This window comes from Oryx dammah, unplaced genomic scaffold, assembly GCF_014754425.2.
Source record: "Oryx dammah isolate SB20612 unplaced genomic scaffold, SCBI_Odam_1.1 HiC_scaffold_20, whole genome shotgun sequence".
NCBI classification, from domain to species: Eukaryota; Metazoa; Chordata; class Mammalia; order Artiodactyla; family Bovidae; genus Oryx; species Oryx dammah.
In genome coordinates this window covers 7,770,230-7,792,728 of record NW_024070204.1, presented here as the reverse complement: position 1 = coordinate 7,792,728, position 22,499 = coordinate 7,770,230, and the positions used below count along the sequence as shown (strand labels likewise).

At 45.6% G+C, this 22,499-nt stretch overlaps 1 protein-coding gene across 1 annotated transcript in view; it reads left to right on the top strand.

The window, feature by feature from the left end:
- The window catches only part of SEMA5A (semaphorin 5A), a 548,310-nt gene that overhangs the window by 377,318 nt on the left and 148,493 nt on the right, over window positions 1-22,499 (top strand). Inside the window, exons 9-11 of the mRNA XM_040262502.1 lie at window positions 679-964; window positions 6,240-6,375; window positions 15,428-15,632. Coding sequence (XP_040118436.1) covers window positions 679-964; window positions 6,240-6,375; window positions 15,428-15,632 — 627 coding nt within the window. The remainder of the gene's footprint in view (window positions 1-678; window positions 965-6,239; window positions 6,376-15,427; window positions 15,633-22,499) is intronic.

Genomic DNA, 22,499 nt, shown 5'->3' with positions numbered 1-22,499 from the left:
GCAGTCCGTGGGGTCGCAGAGAGTCAAACAGGACTCAACGGCTAAACAGCAGAACTCATGCGCCAGGCTCCACCCGCAGTGCAGATCATTAGGGTGCTCTTAGGGCTTTGGGTTCCTTCTATAAGAACGCAGTGTTAGCCACACAAAATCAAGTCTCCTTGGAATAAATACTGAGCAGGCAAGACACAAAGGAGTAGCTTATGGATGTTTAGGCTTTTCTTCTCTCTTGCTTTTTTTTAAATCAACTTTTTATTTTACATTGGAGCATAGTTTTGAGGATTCCCTCGTGGCTCAGTAGGTAAAGAAATTACCTGCAATGGACTGTCTGTAATGCAGAGGATTCTGATTCAGTCCCTGAGTTCAGATGATCCTCTCGAGAAGTATATGACAACCCACTCCACTATTCTTATCTGGGAAATCCCTTGGACAGAGGAGCTTGGTGGGTGATAGGTCATGGGGGTCGCGAAGAGGGGGACACAACTGAGCAACCAAACCACCACCACCATAGTTGATTTACAATGCTGTGTTAGTTTCAGGCGTCCAGCAAAGTGATTCGGTGATACGCGTGTCTCTTTCTTTTACACATTCTTCCACCGGTTAGGTTGTCGAATAATGTTGAGCAGAGTTTGCTGTGCTGTCCAGTGGGCTGAGCCCTTTCTTCTTTCCTGTTGTTTCTAGAACCAAACTTCGTGTCCTCTTACGACATCGGAAATTTCACCTACTTCTTCTTCCGAGAAAATGCCGTGGAGCACGACTGTGGGAAGACCGTGTTCTCCCGAGCTGCCCGCGTGTGTAAGAACGACATCGGGGGCCGCTTCCTGCTGGAGGACACGTGGACCACGTTCATGAAGGCCCGCCTCAACTGCTCCCGCCCGGGCGAGGTGCCTTTCTACTACCACGAACTCCAGGGCACCTTCTTCCTGCCCGAGCTGGATCTGATCTACGGCATCTTCACCACCAACGTGTACGTAACTGCAAATCATTCTTGCCCTGCTCTTCTGCTCCTTGTGAATGTCTCTACTGTTCTCTGCCCTTTGAGCTTTGCAAGTTGCTTTAACAGAAATGTTTCTTCTTTCCCTGGGCTAACAGCCAAAAAAAATTTTGAGTATGATTTCAGTGCTACTGAAAGGGATGTGATTTCTGAGATGGGTATTAGGAAAATAAAGCTGCTCAGAAAGTTTTGATCTATCCTTCCGTTATGGTAGCTTCAAATTATTCTCTGTAAATTTTCCTTCTGATTTACTAGTGTGCTCTGGACACGTTCTGAAATGCTAGAATATATTAGATGTCTTTTTTTTTGGTTTTGAACTAGTAAAATTGCTAGTTAATTGCTTTACATTGTGTTGGTTTCTGCTGTACCACAATGTAAATCAGCCAGAGTTATATATGTATCCCCTCCCTCCCCATCTTACCCCTCTAGGTCTTTTTTTTAACCCTATACATAAGTCATGCATCTTTGCATAATGAAACTAGTATTGTCTGGAGAATCTGATCTTTGTGATAATATAACTTTTAACTGAACTGCACATGTAGGAAGAGCATATAAGTAGGCTTACCCTGTTGTATTAGATGACTGACTTAGACATTTCTAAAAGAATGATTCTGCTTTTAAAGTATTTTGGGGAAAAAATATAGTGTTTTATTTCTTGAGGGGAGATAGTCTTCCTTCAGAACTGACATTATTTGGACTAAGTACAAGATATAGAGTTTCCTGACTCTCATTCACTCTGGTGGAGTGTGGCGGGACCCCACGCTTAATTCCCTTCCTTAGGTGATATGCTCAGACTCCATGAGATGAAACCCACCGCAAGGAATCACAGAGACTCGAGCTCCACTTTCCTCCGCCTTCGCAGTGGGCATGATGGTTCTGCAGGGTGATTTCTGCTTTGCATCACCTTTGAAATCTCTCATCCAGTGACCTAATGGTTTGGACAAAAGCCAGATATCTGTGTCCAGGGTAAAGGATCTGAATTAGGATGAGTTGAGAATGCCAATCATGGAGGTCCGAGGGCCAAGCGTCTGGGTCTGTCCCGGATCAGAGCTTTTAGCACCGAGGCCCGCTTTGTGCAGGGAAACCTCTTGGTCTAGGGCAAACTGGGACAGTGGGTCACTCTACGATGCCTCATTAGCTTCCCGAGTCTTGTTGACTTTGTTTCCGTGTCTTCTGCGTCCAAATGGTGCGTGCTCAGTCACTCAGTAGTGTCCGACTTTTTGCGACCCCGTGGACTGTAGCCATGAATGCAGGCTCCTCTATCCCTGGGATTTTCCCAGCAAGAATACTGGAGTGACTTGCCCCTTCTTCCTCCAGGGGATTTTCCTGACCCAGGAATCAAACCCAGGCCTCCTGAGCCTCCTGCACTGGCACTGGGACTCTTTACCACTGAGCCACTGCGGAAGGCTGCCCGCGAATTGCATTTCTGAAGAATCGCTTCATCTGCATCTTACTTCCTTGTTACTCTTCCCTCTCTTTTTTCCTACTGCTGAGCTTAAGTGTTAACATTTGCTTTCTAACAAGTTTGTTCCGTGAGGAGTCTTCTGTCTGATGCAAAGTTAGAAAAACAAGACTAAAATGGATGACTCGCTACTCACCCCCACCCCACCAGGACCATCTTTGTTGTAAATCTGGTTTTCAACCCCAGAGGTTATTTTCTCTCCTTGATAAGTTTCTTTGGGGAAAAAAAAAAAAAAATCAGTGTATAGCTTCTGAAGTTGATTTGCTTTCCAAAACCTTATTTAAGAAATAGTGTAAGCTGCAGAAGATGAATGTTCACTGGCTCTGTTGACATCAATTTTACACACAGTGGGAGCTTGGCTTACTGAGCTGTTCATTCCCCTGGCTGCGGGCAAAAGCGAACAATTTAAAGTTATGGAATTTCTGTGTCTGGGCTATTCCAAGAGGGAGAGTGTTCTATTTAGATACTTGCAACGATAAGTTTCAGACTATTCCAGAATATTTGCTTAGTGTTGACGATGCTCATCGTGTTGGAAATCTCCTGATACAGAGACCCTATACTAACAGGAGGAGAATCACTAGACCTTCCACGTCTTCCTCCAGTACTTATTGTCAGTAGGTCTTGGGAACTGCTTTCTGATCTATCCGTTGCAAATCCCGGCATACGTCTCCCCTCTGCTCCCTCTCCTGTCTCAGCCTTGCTCTTACTCTCTCAGGAGATGACTGCATTCTTGGCAAGACATGCTCAAAATGGAGAGAAAATGACAGTTTGAAGTACCAGTTGTGTCCTGTCTCTGAACTGATGGCTAAAACTGCCCTAGCTGAGCTTTCCAGTGCTTACGCTCATAGGTTTGGTTGGTCTCCAGCACTGGGGAATAGGGATAAAGTTCAGTGTTCCAGCTCATTCTGTCCCTAGTTGTTCAGTTGCTAAGTCATGTCCGACTCTCTATGACCCCATAGACTGCAACACGCCAGGCTTCCCTGTCCTTCACCATCTCCCGGAGTTTGCTCAAACTCATGTCTGTTGAGTTGGCAGTGGCATCCAACCATCTCATCCTCTGTTGCCCCCTTTTCATTCTGCTCTTAATCTTTCCTAGCATCAGGGCCTTTTTTAATGAGTCGACTCTTTGCATTAGGTAGCCAAAGTATTGGAGCTTCAGCGTCAGCACCAGTCCTTCCAATGAACTGGTTGGATCTCCTTGCTGTCCAGGGAGCTCTCAAGAGTCTTTTCCAGCTAGAGCTCAGTGGCTTTCTCAACCCTGGGGCATGGATTGGGCTGCAGGAAATAATACATTCCTGCAACAGTCTCTGAAAAATTTGCCTGTTGTTTTTCTTCCCCTGGAATCTAAAAATGCTGGCTTTCAGATAATGTAGTTGATGGGAGTAGGGGAAGGTTAATGTATTGATTTTTCTTCTTTTGTTAAGAGAAACTTCTCTACTTTTCTCCCAGTGGCTTCCAGCAGATTCTAAGTTCCCATATTGTTGCACTCACCTAGGGGGAGGGCAGGAGTACCTCTACTCTTACATGCCTAGGCTCTGAACAGGGAAAGAAATAGAACATTAGATAAAGCAGTATTATCTCCGTGACAGAGGCCAGCTTGCAACACATGGTTGAAGGTCTGTTAGCCAAATGGATTTATCACTGCAGACCCCAGCTTTCAGCAGACTTGTCCACAAGGTCATGGTAGACCAGACCTGGGCTCACCACCACTGCCTGCAGGGACCAACAGGGGAAGGTGAATGTGCAGTTCTGGCTGGCAGACCCATCCCATGAAGAGTGGATAAAGAGCTGCTAGGGGGTGGTCACTCATGTCCTTCCTCCTCACCCTTCTCAGTTTGCAGCAAGTTAAAGGATACAGGAAAGGCAGGAAAGTGTGTGTGTGTGTGTGTGTATGTGTTCTGTGCACAGAACACATTACCTGTACCAATGGGGCTCTGCTCTCCAGGAGGCGGGAAGAAGTGTCTACCAACACGTGTCACGGATACTCAGAATGACAGCCCCTGGGGCATCCAGGTTGACATCAGAGACCCCACCTAGTGCCCTTCAGAGTGAGTGAGCGCAGTGAACTGGGAAATGGATGCAAGCAGGCAGGAGATAAGTGTCTTCCCTTCCCAAGAAATAGCCATAGCAATGGGGTCAAAGGCAGGAGCACCAGGGCCCCCTGCAAAGCAGGTGTAAATCCTGCTTTCTTTCCCCTCAGCCTGTGATGTGGACTCAGGCACCTCCCTGCACCTTAGTCCGTACGTCTGTGAAGTCAGGCTGCCCTCAGGAGCTAGAGTTTCCCTGTGATCAACAAGAAGGTCCCTGTCGGGCACTTAGAGGGCTCGGAGTGGTGAGCCCCTCACTGTCGCTGTGCCAGGACCGAGGCGAGGTCACCTGGTCCCTGGGTGGCATCCCTCCTGGGGGTCTGGTTGGCTGTCTTCATTCTAACAGACTTGTCTTCTGGTTCTTGCTGAAGTCTAGTCACACGTCCAAAGGCTAATTCTACCTTAGACATTTTTGACTTATCTTCTTGTTTTCCGAGGGTAATGAGCAGAGTAAAATTAGCAATGAGTTCACATTTATCATTTATCATTTTACCCGCCAGCAGTGGGGGTGAGTCTTCCCTCCAGACTCTCTTCTCTGGGGCTTCCAGAGGGAACAGGTTTACCTGCTCTCAAGGCTCCAAACTTCCACGGGGTGTCTTTTGTTACTGTCCACACAGAGCTGTCACCAAGAATTCAAAATTTCCATTTTGATGCCAATCTACCTGGGGGCTCAGTCCAACTCCCCCATTTAGTGCCTGGGTGATTTGGGGCAGGTGTCTCAACCTCATTTGGTCAGTGAATGTCCCCTCCCTTAAGAAGCTGAGTTGGAGTTTGTAGATATCTACCACCTATTTGTGTTTTTCAGATGAACCAAGGATAAGGTAGACATTCACATTTTAGAGTTTCTTGCTATTCTTTGCCTTGGGAAATACAGTTGATAAGTAGACATACTATTGGCTAATAGCATAAACATGAAATTTTAAAACCATAGCTGAACTCATAATGCAGATTTACTTAACCAAAAAAAAAAAAAAAAAAAATTGCAGTTTCCACTTAGTAAAAGGGCCCTGGACTCTGAGAGCCTCACGTTGACAGCCTTCAGTCCTGCAAAGATTGAATTGAATTAAGGCTTCAAGAGGTCCTATGTCAGTGATCTGTCAAATATTTGTTTTTGACCCTTTGAATTTAAAATACTTTTCACATATACATGTATATATACATGAAGGATCTCTGACAGGCACTTGTTGCAAAATGCTTTCAGTTGTTTATTTTTAAAAGATGACAAATACTCACAACTATTTGGGACTTTTACAGATAGAAGCAGCAGCAGCTTACCCCACTGCCAACTAAAATTTCCAGATTAGAGTGTGGGGAGAGAACCTTGCCAGGCTGATGGGAGGCCCATGCCCTGAAGGAGGAAATCTGTTTCCTCCAGGAATTTTAAAGGCATAACATACAGCTCTTCAAAAGCTTCTATCATTTGCACCCCGGCTGGGTGAATCTATCCTGTCCATGGAATTACAAGCATCATAACTGTTAAATACTGTTGTTTCTAGAATGAAAGGTTGGAGGGAAAAAAAAACCCAGAGGAACACCATTCACTGCTTCAGTCTGATCTATGGGGTGTTTATTCCTGCTGATCTTGAATGTTCCCCTACAAGGTGCTTCCTGGGCACCCAGAATCTGTCCTGGGGAGCAGAGCTCATCTCCGAGGGTGCTCTCTGACCCGCCTTCTTCTCTTTCTTCCTCACCTCCCCAGAAACAGCATCGCCGCCTCGGCCGTGTGCGTCTTCAACCTCAGCGCCATCTCGCAGGCTTTTAACGGGCCCTTCAAGTACCAGGAGAACTCTCGGTCCGCCTGGCTGCCGTATCCCAACCCCAACCCCAACTTCCAGGTAATTCCGGGGAGAAAAGGGCACTCCTTCGGTTATTCCCGCCCCCCCACCCAGATGGCAGGCAGAAAGCTTGTGCAGACAGACAGGCTGGGATCTCTGTACCCCTGGTGCTCGCACAGTGCAGCTGTGAGCTGCCCACCCACCCCCATCCCCTTGTGGGACAGTCCCTCACTCAGCTTGTCTCGTGTAAATAGACCACGGCCTTTTGTGTCCTGAGGCGCCTGGCCTTCAAAGGGTCTTTTGTCAGCTGGGACGCCTGAGATTGGACTGCAAAAGGCCAGCACAACGCAGCAGGTTGGGAATCCAACTTCAATTAGTACTAATGATGGTAGGCTCTGGGTCCCCAGGAGCTCTGACTCCTAATGAATGACGCTGTAATGAGTGTGGTCCAGGACACCGAGCAGTGGGGATGCACAAGCAGAACTGAGTTCTAATTGGGTACGCGGTGAGACTTCCTGCTGGGGTGAATGGGAAGTGATGGGGCGGCTGTGGAGAAAACAGGAGCAGATGGAGGCCATTCATGTATAAGGCACCAAACGCAGCATGTTCAAGCCGTCAGGGGCTCTGACATCATCTGCTGTCATCTACCTGTGTTCAGAGGGAGCTGAAACCGAAAGAGATGAAGGCATCTACTGTTTGGTCGGTCAGCAGGTGTGTTAGTCAGCTCCGGCTGCTGTAACAAAATGCCACAGACTGGAAATATCTTTTCTCACAATTCTGGAGGCTAGAAGTCCATGATCAAGGTTCTGGCCAGTTCAGTTTCTGGAGAGCACTCCCTTCCTAGTTTGTGGATGGCCAGCTTCTCACCATATCCTCATGGGGCTTTTCCTAGGTGAGCATGAACTGACACTAACCCTATGAGATCAGGGCCCCAACCTATGACCTCATTTAACCTCAGTCACTTCCTTAGAGGCTCCAGCTCCTAATACAGCCACTTTGAGGGTTAGGATTTCAACATATGAGCTTTAGGGAGACTCAGACATTCATGCATACCAGCAGATTTTCCCTGGAGCTCCTTTCTTCTGAGAAGAACTGTCTTAGGATCTTCACCATCATCATCGTGGGTGTAATTTTTAGGAATGCCAAGTTCCAGTCACTGGGCTCAATGCTTCTATGTATCTTGCCACCTTCTGGCAACTGTGCTAGGATTGGGAACAGCTCCCGCTGACAGAGAAAGGTGTGAGCCTCAGAGCCTGTCATCAGGACAAGGATACGGGCTCCTCAGTGGCTGAGCTGGGCTCAGGCCCAGTCCTCAGATTCAGAGCCTCAACCTCTTCCAGCCAGAGGAACTTTAGTCTTCATAACTAGTCAGTGTTAGACCCGAGTCATGTGTTCAGGCCTCCAAATTCTGGTTGGTTTGTCAACCCAACACATAAAACCTCTGGCTTTTGAGAAAACTGGGAATATGGAAAAGTTCAATTATTTTACTGGTACTTTTACAGGAATCATTCAATTCTAATTGTTTTGAAATTTTTTTTGTAAAGATCATGATGCTGAGAATAGAGATAGGCTTACATGTCCACTTTACCATTCACTGCTTTGCTTAGGAAAATGATTTAGCATCCCATAACAAGGGGGACTATTTAAGCATTCTTTGTTTGTAGCAACTTTGTCATATTTTCTCATCTCAGCAGCTCTGTAAAGTGGGTGTCATTAGCCCCACTTGTAAGTCAGGAAACTGAGTGATCAAGTTTATAGTTGTTATTCAAGTTTCCCTACTAAGAAAGTTCAGTACTAGACAAAGAAATCCAGGCAAACAAACAGTTTAGCGGGAACCAGACATGAAGTCGTCACGTTTCCTGATGACGTAAGTGGTTTATGTGATTAGTAACTGAAGCGGGCCTCCCTGTGCCTCATTGTTGAGTCTCTGCATTTTAAATCCCACCCATATCCCTGGATCCTGGGGTGATGTAGCTGTTTAAGAAGGCCCTCTGGAAAACCATGAAGGCAGAATATATCATTTCCTTTCAGAAAGTCCATGGTAAAATCCTGAAGTTTAAAAAAAATTATCAAAGATGCTCATGATATTTTAGGGTTCTTTTAATGTCTTGATGTTTCCATTGCAAACTCGTCTTCACAGTGAACAGTGACTTAATAACCTCTGTGATGCCTTACCCCCTCTGGGCAGTGGATAACTTTTAGCCCCTTTGTCTGGATACATTTGTAGCACAAAGCAAATCCCCTCATTTCCTGAGGCCACAGGCATCTGGTTTTATAATGCCAGTGTCACACTAAAGGGCTTACTCACGTTTATGAGATGGAAGTCGGGCCATGCGCTGTAATGAATGAAGCCTGCAGGATGTGGTGTGCATTTCAGGCAGGGAGCCGGCTCCACTGAGCTTGTCTTCTTTGGGTAGTATTTAAGATTTGCATAGAAGTAAAGTTTAGATTATGGTGATTCTTTGCATAAGTCCTGATATACATGAGTATCAGATATTTTCTTTTGGTTTACCATGTTTGATAACCATGCTAACTTAAGGCAACCTGACTGACTTTTAAGGGGCCACACACACTGGCATGGGGGTGGGATATGTTGTGAATTAAGGGTCCATCCACTAACTGTGTATAAAGGGCCTTATGTTTGCAAAAACCGATAGTTCCATGTAGTTAGATATTTTAAATTATTGTTTGCCTGCTGAGATTTGGAATTTTATGCAGTGCTTATGTACTAGAAGGTTTCCTTGATGGCTCAGACAGTAAAGAATCCACCTGCATTGCAGGAGACTAGGGTTTGATCCCTGGGTTGGGAAGATCTCCTGGAGAAGGGCATGGCAACCCACTCCAGTATTATTGTCTGGAGAACCTCATGGACAGAGAAGCCAGACCAGCTACAGTCCATGGGGTCACAGAGAGTCAGACACCACTGAGCAACTAAGCACATATGTACTAGAAATAGCTAATTAATTTGAAGATCAGATACATGACTCAGATTCAGGAGGAAGAATGGGTTAGCCTGCACAGTGCTTAATTTTGCAAGATTTGATACAAAATTCTCTATTGAAAATAGTAACAGAATATAACACTGTTAATTTTTATCAGTTGCGATCTAGAAACCACCGCAGGTGGTAATATAACACTGTTAATTTTTATCAGTTGCGATCTAGAAACCACCGCAGGTGGTGCGGTAAAAGTTGTCCCTGTTAGAGCAGCAGTCCCCAAAGCCATGAAGACTCTGGGCCTCACTGGGAAAAGCTTCAGTCACTTACAGAAAACATTATCCAGACCCAGTGGTACAGCTGCACTGGGACAGACTCTAGAAATTTCTGTGCAGTTTTGATTACCAGCAACCAAACTGATGGAGCTGAAATGGATAACAGACCCTCAAAAGTGGTCGAGCAGTTGAGCAGGCCACTGCTGGAGGACCAGATGACGGGACCTGGCCAAGTCATCAGCATCCTTCAGGACTCCCTAGGCATTTGCAGCCAAACAGGAGGAAGGGTACCATCAAAGTTAAGCACTCTCCGCGTGAGCCTCGGTGATCGTGGATGTACCTACCAAGGGCCGGCAGGCTAGGGCGAGGATAGATCTGTCATTCTTGGAAAAAATAAACAAGAATGCAAATATTACTGTTATAAGAATTAATAGAAGTATTGATCTATTATCTCAGAGGTGTTAGCAAGACAAAGACTATGGATTTAAGCCACAGAAGGACGATGGCTGTAGTTTTACTATTTTTAATGTTTTCCTCTTGCTCAGAGTCCCTGGGGTGTCACGCCAACACCACAGGAGCCCCATGTGTAAGGCATGGTGAGTGAATTTGCAGCCCGTTAGAGAGCTAGGTGGATTACTTATGATCCAATAAATATATGGTATAAATTTAAATAGCATTCAAAATATTTGAAAAAGAATCCTCGGGTGAGATATTCATTATAAGTTGGCTAAAAAACCAAGACACTGTACAGTTTCAACCAGTTCTTGGCTAATGATACTGCTGATCAATTCCAACCTCTACCTTTTTTTCCCCCACACCACAAAGCAGCATTTTTTTCTCCAACACCGATGTGCAACAATTCAACTCAATTCTGACACTGTTTACCCAGAGATAGCATCAGATTTTCTGGTTGATAGACTCAGGCCTGCAAGGCTCTCCCCTTGACCCTCGCTTCCAAGGCCAATCTCCAGCCCAAGTTGTTACCCATGCTTCCGACCTCTGGGCTATAGGTGGACCCCCTCCGTAGGTTCGTTAATCAGCTAGAGAGGCTCACAGAACTCAAACATTTTACTTATGAGAGTGTCATTGTTGTTCAGTCACTAAGTCACGTCCAACTCTTTGTGACTCCATGGACTGCAGCATACCAGGCTCACCTGTCCTTCTCCATCTCCTGGACTTTGCTCAAATTTATGTCCCTTGAGCCAGTGATGCCATCCAACCATTTCATCCTCTGCCACCCCCTTCTTCTCCTACCTTCAATCTATCCCAGCATCAGGGTCTCTTCCAATGAGTTGGCTCTTCCCGTCAGATGGTCAAAACTTTGGAGCTTCAGTGTCAGTCCTTCCAGTGAATATTCAGGACTGATTTCCTTTAGGATTGACTGGTTGGATCTCCTTGCAGTCCAAGGGACTCTCAAGAGTCTTCTTCATCACCACAGTTTGAAAGCATCAATTCTTCAGCACTCAGCCTTCTTTATGGTCTAACTCTCACATCTATTCATGACTACTGGAAAAACCATAGCCTTGACTAGACAGACCTTTATCTGCAAGTGATATCTCTGCTTGTTAATACACTGTTTAGATTTGTGATAGCTTTCCCTCCAAGAAGCAGGCATCTTTTGATTTCAAAGCTTTTGATTTCAGGCAATCACTGTCTGCGTGATTTGGGAGTCCAAGAAAATAAGCTTTGTTGTAAAGGACATAGCTCAGAAACAGTCAGATGGAAGAGGTGCACAGGGAGAGTAGGGAAAGGTTTGGGTAAAGAGCGTGGAGCTCTTTCTGAGCTGAGCATGCTTGCTGAATCTCCACGTGGTCACCAACCTGGAAGGTCTGAAACGCTCCATCCTTTGGAGCTTTATGAGTGTTTTTCACTTAAGCAGGTTGGTTAAATCATCTGGCCATTGGTGATGGATTCAACCTCCAGCACCTTTCTCCTTCCTGGAGGTCAGCGCAGTAGGACAAAAAGTTCCAACCCTCTGACCACAGGGATGGCAGCTCTGGCAATCCGCATTCCCACCCTTCAGTGAGGTCCAGAGGTCACCTCAGTAACTTAACAAAAGACGCCTTTATCGCTCTCTTCACTTAGGAAGTGTCAGGGGTTTTAGGAGCTCTGTGACAGAACAGGGATGAAAACTAACTATATATTTCTTATTACAAATCGCAGTATCACAGTGACAATTCAGGTTGCAGCCTAGGATTAGGTTAGCAGTCATGAAAAAGACAGGTGGCAGTGGGGGGTTCCATTCTGCAGCCCTAGCACCCCCCACCCCACCCCCAGGTCTTGGAGTCTCCCAGGTCCCCAGACTCCTCAAGAGCAGCCAGAGGTCCTCAGTTTCATATTATGCCTCCCGGGTTTTATGATGTCAATTTTAAAAGCACTGTACGGAGAAAACAAAACCTGGATAGAAAACTCCATCCCCCAGGCAGACTGCTCCTTCCCTCCTATGACTTAAGAATTGCTGCTGATTTCAGGAAGAGAAAACAGCCAGACCTGGCCACTCTCAGAACTAGAACTCACCTGGACAGACTTCAGACCGTTTTGTGACACTGTTGTTAACGGGCAGTGTCTCTGCCCTCCACGTGTCATTGTTAAATTTGGTAATTACATAAAATCCCCTGGCTCTGGCCCCCTGCCCCAGTACAACTGCTGTGTGCTCACTCACTGATTCCTCCCTTCCTTCACTTATTCATTCCTTCCCTCTGGCCCCTGCAGCTCAATGGACCACAGAATTGCTGCGCTGCAGCGAGACGGACCCACGGACCATTCATACCATTGTTTGAATGGCTTCTCTGTGCCAGGCGCATGGCCTGGCTCCTTGGCGTTTACAAGTGCTTTCAGTTAATTTACAAATGCTCTCCACTGATGGTCTCAGTTGGCCTCACAGCAGCCCTCTAAAGGAGCAGAGGAAGTGTTTTTGAGCGACTTTATAGATAAAGAGACAACGACTGCAAGGCAGGGTCTCACCTGAGGCCACGTGGCCCCTGGGCCACAGAACTGACCCTTCACCTTCACCCGACCCTTCCACCACCTGCTACCGGGGGCACCCCTGCAAAGATGCAGCATTTAAACAAAGCTTTGGACCGGTCTTGGCATCCATTTTGCTCCAAGATTCTTTAAATATACCATCAGCCTATCGTTTGGGCGCATGGAGGCTATTTTATCAAACGCTACAAAAATATCCTCTATTTTTCACAAGCCATTTCCATTGTCTACTCTTGCACCTCTAACCTATTATAAAACCATGTATTAGAAACGGCATGTTATAAAATTCATTTTTTCAGATGGAATGGACAGGGAAATTCATTTCCATCAACGCTGCTTCTATGAAGTTCTGCCGGGGATCAGCCTTTATTGGACCTAGGATTTAAAGTTTATGAAAGAAATGAGAAATCATGGTGATAATTTTCTGATTCTGTGTGCTGCCCTGGGAAAGCTTGGCTTGCTTTCCCGCCCCTCTTTTAACCTCGTCCCTGCCCAAAACCATCCTCCATGACACCTGCCAGCCTTTGCACAGTGCAGCCCTGAATTTAATTCTCAGGGTTTCCAGGCTTGTTTTTTTTTTTTTTTCCCCCACTTTAGTCCCAGATTCCTCTGCATGGTATTTCCACCTGAAAAGTCTACTTCTTTCCTTTCTATTTCCTTCTGGTTTCTTCCTTTTCTCTCTCTTCATCTCCTTCTTCTCTCACATTCTTTATCTCCTTATGCCCCCCCGTTCTTAAAAATTCTTCATTGTCAGGGAGGAAGAAAGTTTCCTCTGCCCTTCTAGCTTCTTCCGACCAGTCTAAGAACTAAAGTGGCATGAGACAGGTTAATAGGAGAAAATCCAGCACAAGTTTAATAACACATACACATGAGAGGATCCAGGAAAACTGAGTAACTCCCCCTAATGGCAGAAACCCTCACCTTAAATACCGTCTTCAGCCAAAGATAAAAATTACTGGTAGTGGTTTGAGACTTCAAAGGGGACGAAGGCAATTGACCTGCAGATAGAACAGCAAATGTTTGGTAAACGAGAGTTTGCTGGGCCTGCAGAGACTGTTGGACACAGAGTGGGCTCTGGTCTCTGGGGCCTGCTGAGTTTTCCCCACTATAGTCTGCCCTTATTCTGTGCAGACATCTCTGGAGATAGCTCTATTCCAGGAATAGGCCATCTACCTACATTTTGTAAGCGTTTAGGGGAAGGTCGCAGTTTCTTCTCGAGTCTTTTGGGCCTCCTTTGTTTTCTGCTCTAGAAATCATTCACAGCCAGAGAGACGTTTGGGGTGGCAAGTTTGCTGCCCTGCACCAGGATTTTTATTCGATGCTTGACTCTAACCAGAGTTTTTGTTTCTTTTGGCTTGGGTTAGATAATAAGGGCATGATAATAAGGTGAACATAGTGTTTCGTTCGTGAAATTCTCCAGGCAGGAATACTGGAGTGTGTAGCTGTTCCCTCCTCCAGGGTATCTTCCTGACCCAGGGATCAGACCTAGGTCTCCCACACTGCAGGCGGATTCTTTACCATTGGAGCCGCCAGGGAAGCTGAGATAATAAGGGCACGATAATAAGGCTAACGTAATGTTGTATAGCTTATGTGAAAGACAGCAGAACAGTATTGCATGCTGCTGCTGCTGCTGCTAAGTCACTTGCAGTCGTGTCTGACTCTGTGCGACCCCATAGACAGCAGCCCACCAGGCTCCCCCGTCCCTGGGATTCTCCAGGCAAGAACACTGGAGTGAGTTGCCATTTCCTTCTCCAATGCATGAAAGTGAAAAGTGAAAGTGACGTCGCTCAGTCGTGTCTGACTCAGCGACCCCTCAGCTGCAGCCCACCAGGCTCTTCCGTCCGTGGGATTTTCCAGGTAGGACTATTGGAGTGGGGTGCCACTGCCTTCTCCAGTGTTGCATAGTTTATAGATTAGAATGACCTAAGTCTATCTCTGTAGAATCCATGTCTTGCTTATAGACCTGCCATTCCAAAGAAAGCTAGTAAATCTGTGTGGTGCATTTGATGGCTGAGTTTTCTACCTGAGAATCTGATGTGTCTGGCAGATTGAACAGTGTGCATTTAGCCAGACAACTCCCTAGGGGACTCGAGAGGTGATAAGGAGATTTTATGCACATGCCATTCAAATTAGCAGTGACTCCTACTTCATGTTTTTTTTTTTAACTTCTGATCATTGATTTATTTATTTTTTTTTATACTGGAGTACAGTTGATTTACAGTGTTGTGATAGTTTCAGTTATACAGCAAAGTGATTCAGCTATACAACACAATGTGTGTGTGCGCTCAGTCATATCCAACTCTGTGTGACCCCGTGGGGCTCCTCTGTCCATGGGATTTCCTAGGCCACCATACTGGAATGGGCTGCCATTTCCTTCTGTAGGTGCTCTTCCTGACCCAGGGATCGAACCCGAGGCAGACCACTGAGATACCAGGGCAGCATTCTTATACATAGATCTATTCTTTTTCAAATTCTTCTCCCATTTAGGTTGTTACATAATACTGAGCAGATTTCCCTCTGCTCTACAGTAGGTCCTTATTGGTTATCCATTCTAAATATAGCAGTGTGTACATGTTGATTCCAAACTCCCAAGCTATCCCCTCCTCACCCTTCCCCTGGTAACCATAGTTACCCACTGGCAACCATAAGTTCCTTCTCTAAGTCTGTGAGTCTCTTTCTGCTTTGTCGATGTCACTTCATTTTGTTCTGATCATTCATTTAGGATGAGAGTTGAGAAGACTCCCCAAATACGATGAGCTCAGATCTACACCAAGAACGGGGGCTGTGGAGGGACTGGAGATTGGGGCACATTGGCGCTGGCAGGTGTTCAGATCGCCAGTCACACCGCAGCCAGGGTGGCTGGAGCGGCCCTGGGTGTGCAGGTGGCCGGGCCTGGTAACAGCCTCTCTCCCCCTGCAGTGCGGCACCGTGGACCAGGGTGTGTACGTGAACCTCACGGAGAGGAATCTGCAGGACGCGCAGAAGTTCATCCTGATGCACGAAGTGGTGCAGCCGGTGAGCCCCGTTCCCGCCTTCATGGAGGACAGCAGCCGCTTCTCCCACGTGGCCGTGGATGTCGTGCAGGCCCGGGACGCCCTTGTCCACATCATCTACCTGGCCACAGGTAGGAGCCCGCCCTCCTCTGCGGAGTGTTCTGCCGGCTTCTGATTTCATGAGCGACCTCGGTGCCACGCTGTGGGCCTGCCTTCTTTCCTCTGAGCATCCAAGTGCTGTCTTATCTTCATCACCCTTTGAGAAGTAATTTAATCGTCTGTTTTCACTCTATTAGTTATAACTCTTATTGGAAAAGCAGTGCCTAATTTCTTTTTTTTTTAAATTTTATTGACATATAGCGTTGATTTTAGCTGTATAGCAAAGTGATTCACTTATGCATACGTCTATATATCATTCTTTTTCGTATTCTTTTCCATCATGGTTTATGACAGGATATTGAATGTAGTTCCCAGTGCTCTACAGTAGGACCTTGCTGTTTATCCATCCTATATCTACTAGTTTGCATCTGTTAATCCCAAACTCCTAGCCCTTCCTTCCCCCATTCTCTTTGCAACTATGTCTGTTTTCTATGTGAGCCCGTTTCTGTTTTGTAAATTCTGTTTCATTTCATCTGTGCTGTGTTTTAGATTCCACCTAACTGTCTGTTCGTGTCTGTGTTATTTGCTCAGTCGTGTCTAACTTTTTGTGACCACATGGACTATAGCTCATCAGGTTCCTCTGTCCATGGGATTCTCCAGCCAAGAATACTGGAGTGGGTTGCCATTTCCTTCTCCAGGGGATCTTCATGACCCAGGGATCAAACCCTGGTCCCCTGCATTGCAGGCAGATTCTTTAACGTCTGAACTATTAGGGAAGATCTATAAGTGATATCATATGGTATTTGTCTTTCTCTGTCTGACCTACTTTTCTTAGTATGATTATTTCTAGGTCCATCCTGGTTTGGGGTTCTGATTCTGATCATGATAGATGACAAGCCATTCAGCAAATATGTCCTACAGAGACTAACTTTTCTTTTCTACAGACCTGATTTTTTTGCTTTTGATATAATCTACTGCTTATTGATAAATTCATTCATAGTATAGCAAGATGTTACTAATGCCAATCACAGGATGGGCTCTGGGAGAAGATGCCGTACATAGAACTCTTCTGTAGTTTCCATGACACACTAATCAGGTTGTTTGTTAAATTCAAGGGGAAGTGGGAAATTTCATGTCTCAACCAAGTTCTGGGTCTTTTCATTTATTTCTTCTAGCACTGCCGAATACTTCTTTTGCAAGTTTTAATTCAGAATACAATTTAGCTTTAAAAGGATGTCATTTGAAATGATCCAGCAGATAGATTTCTTCTTTATTTTCAAGGCATTGAAATGTACAAATGGAATATTAGAAGGAATATCCAAAAATGCCAACCTGTTTTAACTAAGCCTGCTGAGAGCTGAACCATTCCTGACAAGTAGGGATGTCAAAGATTGCAGAATTGGACTTTTAAAATTCATAAGGCTGATGTTTATATGGCCTTTTATTTATAGCTTGGATGGGCCTCCCAGGTGGCACTGGTGGTAAAGAACTCACCCGTCAATGCGGACAAATAAGAGATGCAAGGTTAGATCCCTGGGTTGGGAAGATCCCCTAGAGAAGGGCATGGCAACCCACTCCAGTATTCTTGCCTGGAGAATCCCACGGACAGAGGAGCCTGGCGGGCTACAGCCCATAGCGTTGCCAAGAGTCAGACATGATTGAAGCGACTTAGCATGCACACAGCCAATAGAAGACATCAAGGCAAACCTTGTATCCATTTGATGGTAGAGTTGATACTGAGCACGCAGGGCAGGACCTTACTGTCCATATGCTGTACATCACCCAGACATTAAGAAGGACTCGGCTGATACAGGGCTTCCCTGGTAGCTCAGCTGGTAGCTCACCTGCAATGCAGGAGACCCCGGTTCGATTCCTGGGCCGAGGAGATCTGCTGGAGAAGCGATAGGCTCCCCAGTATAGTCCAATATTCTTGGGCTTCCCTTGTGGCTCAGCTGGTAAAGAATCTGCCTGCAGTGCGGGAGACCTGGGTTCAGTCCCTGGGTTGGGAAGATCCCTGGAGGAGGGCATGGCAACCCACTCCAGTGTTCTTGCCTGGAGAATCCCCATGGACAGAGGAGCCTGGTGGGCTACAGTCTATGGGTCACCAAGAGTCGGACATGACTGAAGGACTAAGCATAGCACAGCTGATACAGCATTGGTGTAATTACCATTCACAACCAGTGAATGTGAAGCTGGACTACTTCCTAACTCGCTAGTAGGGTCAGCTGGGTATCTTGGGTTTAGCAATCAGATTTAGTAATAATTTTTCTTCCTTTACCTGGGGTTTACTTGAATAAGCACAAATTGGAGAAAGCCTGCCCGTGGTCATTTGAAAGTCGGTTAGTTCTGTTTCTCAGAACTATCTAAAAATCAAAGTGAAGTAGGCCTTCGTTGATTATGCAGCTCATGGTGCTTCTCACAGCTCGAATGATATTGTCCCTGCTGGCCAGCACTGCGCTGAGACCAACAGCCTTTCCTGTACACCTTCTGGGGCTGAATCTTTGCTACTCCCATCTCTATCTTATTGAAAATCTAGCCAGGGTGAGACACATTCTCTGGCTCGTGACAGTGCGGATATTTTACGGGTCTTCTCAGAACAGGAGGCAACATGGCCATATTGCCTTTAGAATATTTAAGAGTGGCGTTTTATGAATGACTTGAGTCTTACATCCAAACAGCTGCTGAGTCCCTCTCTCCAAGGACAGAGTGAGCATCGTGTTGACCGTCCATGGATCCTAGGCATCTTGATTTGGGGAACCCCCGTCTTTTCGGGCCTGTGTCCTTCCTCTGTGACATGCCTTTGCCAGCTCTGTGTATTTTCCTGCCCCTCGTGTGAAGCTATCTCTCTTGCCCTTAGCTATGTCTGTTCTCATTCTGTGTTCCAACCCTGCAAATACATTCCGTTTCAGAGCTTCTGCTGTCCTCTCTTTTTCTCACTGGGCCTCAATTCCAGTGTCTACAGATTTGCTCCTCCCGTATGCTGTCACTCCTGTTCAAATGTGCGTATGTGCTCAGGCACTCAGGCGTGTCTGACTCTGTGACCCCATGGACTGTAGCCCACCAGGCTCCTCTGTAGCCCACCAGGCTCCTCTGTCCATGGGACTTTCCAGACAAGAATACTGGAGTGGGTTGCCATTTCCATACCCAGGGGAGTCTTCCTGATTCAGGGATTGAACTTGGGTCTCCTGCGTTAGCAGGTGGCTTCTTTACCACTGAGCCACCTGGGAAGCCCCTTGTTCAGTACCACATTCTATAATATTGAGCCCTCTGTCACCTCTGCTAACCATTTATTTTATTTTTTCCGTAACTGTTTATCCCCTTAATTCAAGCAATTCTTATTTCTGGGGTGCTGTTTTAGAATACTGTTTGTTCAGTGAGGGCATGGATAAGATGCTCCTGGAGGACAGGTGAAACGCAGGTTCCTGAGCCCAAACACATGAGATCTTGATTCAGTACAGAGATGGGGGTGTTTTTACTAGGTTCCCAGGTCAACTCAATGCCGGGCATTTCTGGTCCATATTTAAGAAGTGCCCTTCTAGAGGAAATAGTGATGATTACTGACTTAGACTCACTTCTCTATAATGAATGTACCTTGCTTATCTCTGTGCTTGGGCTCTTATAGCATTGAGTTTGATTTCTAATTGTTCATGATGCAGATGTAAAATCTGTTACTTGATGTGAACATTACAGACATGTTCACAGCTTATCTCACTTGTTGGTGTTATTTGCTAATCAGGGGAACTACCAGTCCTTCCCTTATAGCTCAGTTGGTAAAGAATCTGCCTGCAGTGCAGGAGACCCCAGTTTGATTCCGTGTTGGGAAGATCCGCTGGAGAAGGGATAGGCTACCCACTCCAGTATTCTTGGGCTTCCCTTGTGGCTCAGCTGGTAAAGAATCTGCCTGCAATGCAGGAAACCTAAATTCGATCCCTGGATTGGGGAGATCCCCTGGAGAAGGGAAAGGCTACCCACTCCAGTATTCTGGCCTGGAGAATTCCATGGACTGTATAGTCCATGGGGTCACATCGTGTCCCACAGGGACACAACTGAGCAACTTTTACTTTTAGCAAAACAGATGTGACTTGACTTGAAACAAAATGTTTTAAAATGAAGCAAGCTAATACAGAATGATTAAAATATACCAGGCTAAGAAATAGTCAGAAATCAGATTGATAGGACTTGGTGGTCTGGGCTGGACAGGCAAAGATACCAGGAATAATTCCCTGAAATGAAGGAAGAAAAGAGTCTGTACATTTCAAATCACACCACTCTTGAGCAATATTAACTCAGAATAAATGAACACTGAATGTAGTCATGTTAAGGTTTTAAATTACAATAATAAAGAAATATTCAAGTGCTCAGGAGAAAAAAAATATCTACAAGTGGAAAAATAAAGGTGGTTCTAGAATACTTTCTGACTGTATAAATCTGTGAAATGTAGTCTGAAATATTCTGAGAAAAAGAAAATATGAATCAAGAGTATTATATTCAACTAGAAATGAAGAAAACAGGAAGACATTCCTCAAAATGTAAATCACAGGCAATAGAATAAACACCAGGAATGTCTTCTAAAAGAACAAAACAAGACTAATTACTGGCTAGATTCAGCCAAACAAATGATGGAGAAGTTTTGAAAAGAAAAAAAAAAAAAAGAAAGCAAAATAATGGAGCACTGAGGACCAGATTTCAAGTAAAGCAATATATGTAAATATTGGAAAAAGGTTGAATGTGACTCAAGAGTTTTCATTCTAGGCTAATCTTTCCTTCAAAGATAAAGGTACATGGAAAATTTAGGAATATAGTGTCTATAGTTTCTTACTTTTGAAACAGAAAACCATGTTTTGTAGTCAAAGAAGAAAATTAGAACAGAAATGTCAGGAAAGAAGTCATAGAGAAAGGATGGTTTGTGAGCTAAGGATGCATTTTCATTTCGGATGAAAGAAAAATCAAGGTGTCCTATAGAACATGAGGCCTTCCCTGGTAGCTCAGCGGTAAAGAATCCAAATTCAGCCAATGCAGGAGACACAGGTTCAGTCCCTGGGTCAGGCAGATCCTCTGGAGAAGGAAATAGGAACTCACTTCAGTACTCTTGCCTGGGAAATCCCATGGACAGAGAAGCCTGGTGGGCTACAGTCCATGGGGTCACAGAGTCAGACACCATTTAACAACAACAATAGAACATGAAGGGCTCTGAGAGTTGATGGAAAACCCTGTGTACAGAAAACTTGGAGAAGCCCCGTGAGGGTCCATCACTTCAGATGGTAACTGCAGCCATGAAATTAAAAGATGCTTGCTCAGTGGAAGAAAAGCTATGACCAACCTAGCCAGCATATTAAAAAGCAGAGACATTACTTTGCCAACAAAGGTTCGTATTGTCTAAGTTTTGGTTTTTCCAGTAGTCATGTATGGATATGAGAGTTGGACTATAAAGAAAGCGGAGCACTAAAGAATTGACGCTTTTAAAGTGTGGTGTTGGAGAAGACTCTTGAAAGTCCCTTGGACTGCAAGGGGACCCAACCAGTCCATCCTAAAGGAAATCAGTCCTGAATATTCATTGGAAGGACTGCTGCTGAAGCTGAAGCTCCAACACTTTGGCCACCTGGTGGGAAGAACTGACTCATTGGAAAAGGCCTTGATGCTGGGAAAGATTGAAGGCAGGAGGAGAAGGAGACAAGAGAGGATGAGATGGTTGGATGACATCACAGACTCAAAGGACATGAGTTTGAATAAACTCTGGGAGTTGGTGACGGGCAGGGAAGCCTGGCGTGTTGCAGTCCATGGGGTCACAAAGAGTCGGACATGACTGAGCAACTGACCTGAACTGAACTAAGCCCCTCCTCAGATTTTCTTGGGCTTCCTTTCCCTGGACCCTCAGCCATTTCCTCCATCCCAGATGGCACCTGGGCTGATAGATGCCTGGGCAAGACGATGTGTTTTTTCCCACTGATGCTGATCAACTAATGGCCAGGCCCTCCTGCCGCTTCTGGACGTGGATGAGACATCACACCGCTTGCCTGGAATGTGGATTCTCAAGCAGATGCTAAACGATCTGGGAGATACAACCTGGAAGTTCAGAGGAATGAACTTCCAGTAAAGTGAATGTTGATGGACAAGAGGCATGATATGGAAAGGAACCATCTAATAAATTTCCTTTCTCTTTTTTTCCTCCAGTGGCTGTTCAGGAACCCAGTGGGTTCTTCACATAACCAAGCAGATGTCTCAGCATTCAGGGGTGGCCCACAGTGACCCCTCACTTGGCATTACCCCCCACCTTTCCTGCTCAAACTTGTCTCTCACTCACACGTCCTGGGGTTGTACCCCTAATAATGCATCAGCTCTTAATTCTTGCTTCATGTTCTTCTTTCTAGGCAATCATACTAAGGAAGAATTCACCCAACCATGTAGAGTTTCCTGACTGTAAACAAAGGCAGGGATAGAAGATATAGGCTCAATAGACCAGATTAAGACTTTAATCTGAGTACAACAATAATAATACAACAAAACTTTGTAAAAAGAGGAAATTATATGTATCAATCAGTTCAGTTCAGTTCAGTCGCTCAGTCGTGTCCAACTCTTTGCGACCCCATGAATCACAGCATGCCAGGCCTCCCTGTCCATCACCAACTCCCGGAGTTCACTCAGACTCACGTCCATCGAGTCCGTGATGCCATCCAGCCATCTCATCCTCTGTTGTCCCCTTCTTCTAATGCCCCCAATCCCTCCCAGCATCAGAGTCTTTTCCAATGAGTCAACTCTTCGCATCAGGTGGCCAAAGTACTGGAGTTTCAGCTTTAGCATCATTCCTTCCAAAGAAATCCCAGAGCTGATCTCCTTCAGAATGGACTGGTTGGATCTCCTTGCAGTCCAAGGGACCCTCAAGAGTCTTCTCCAACACCACA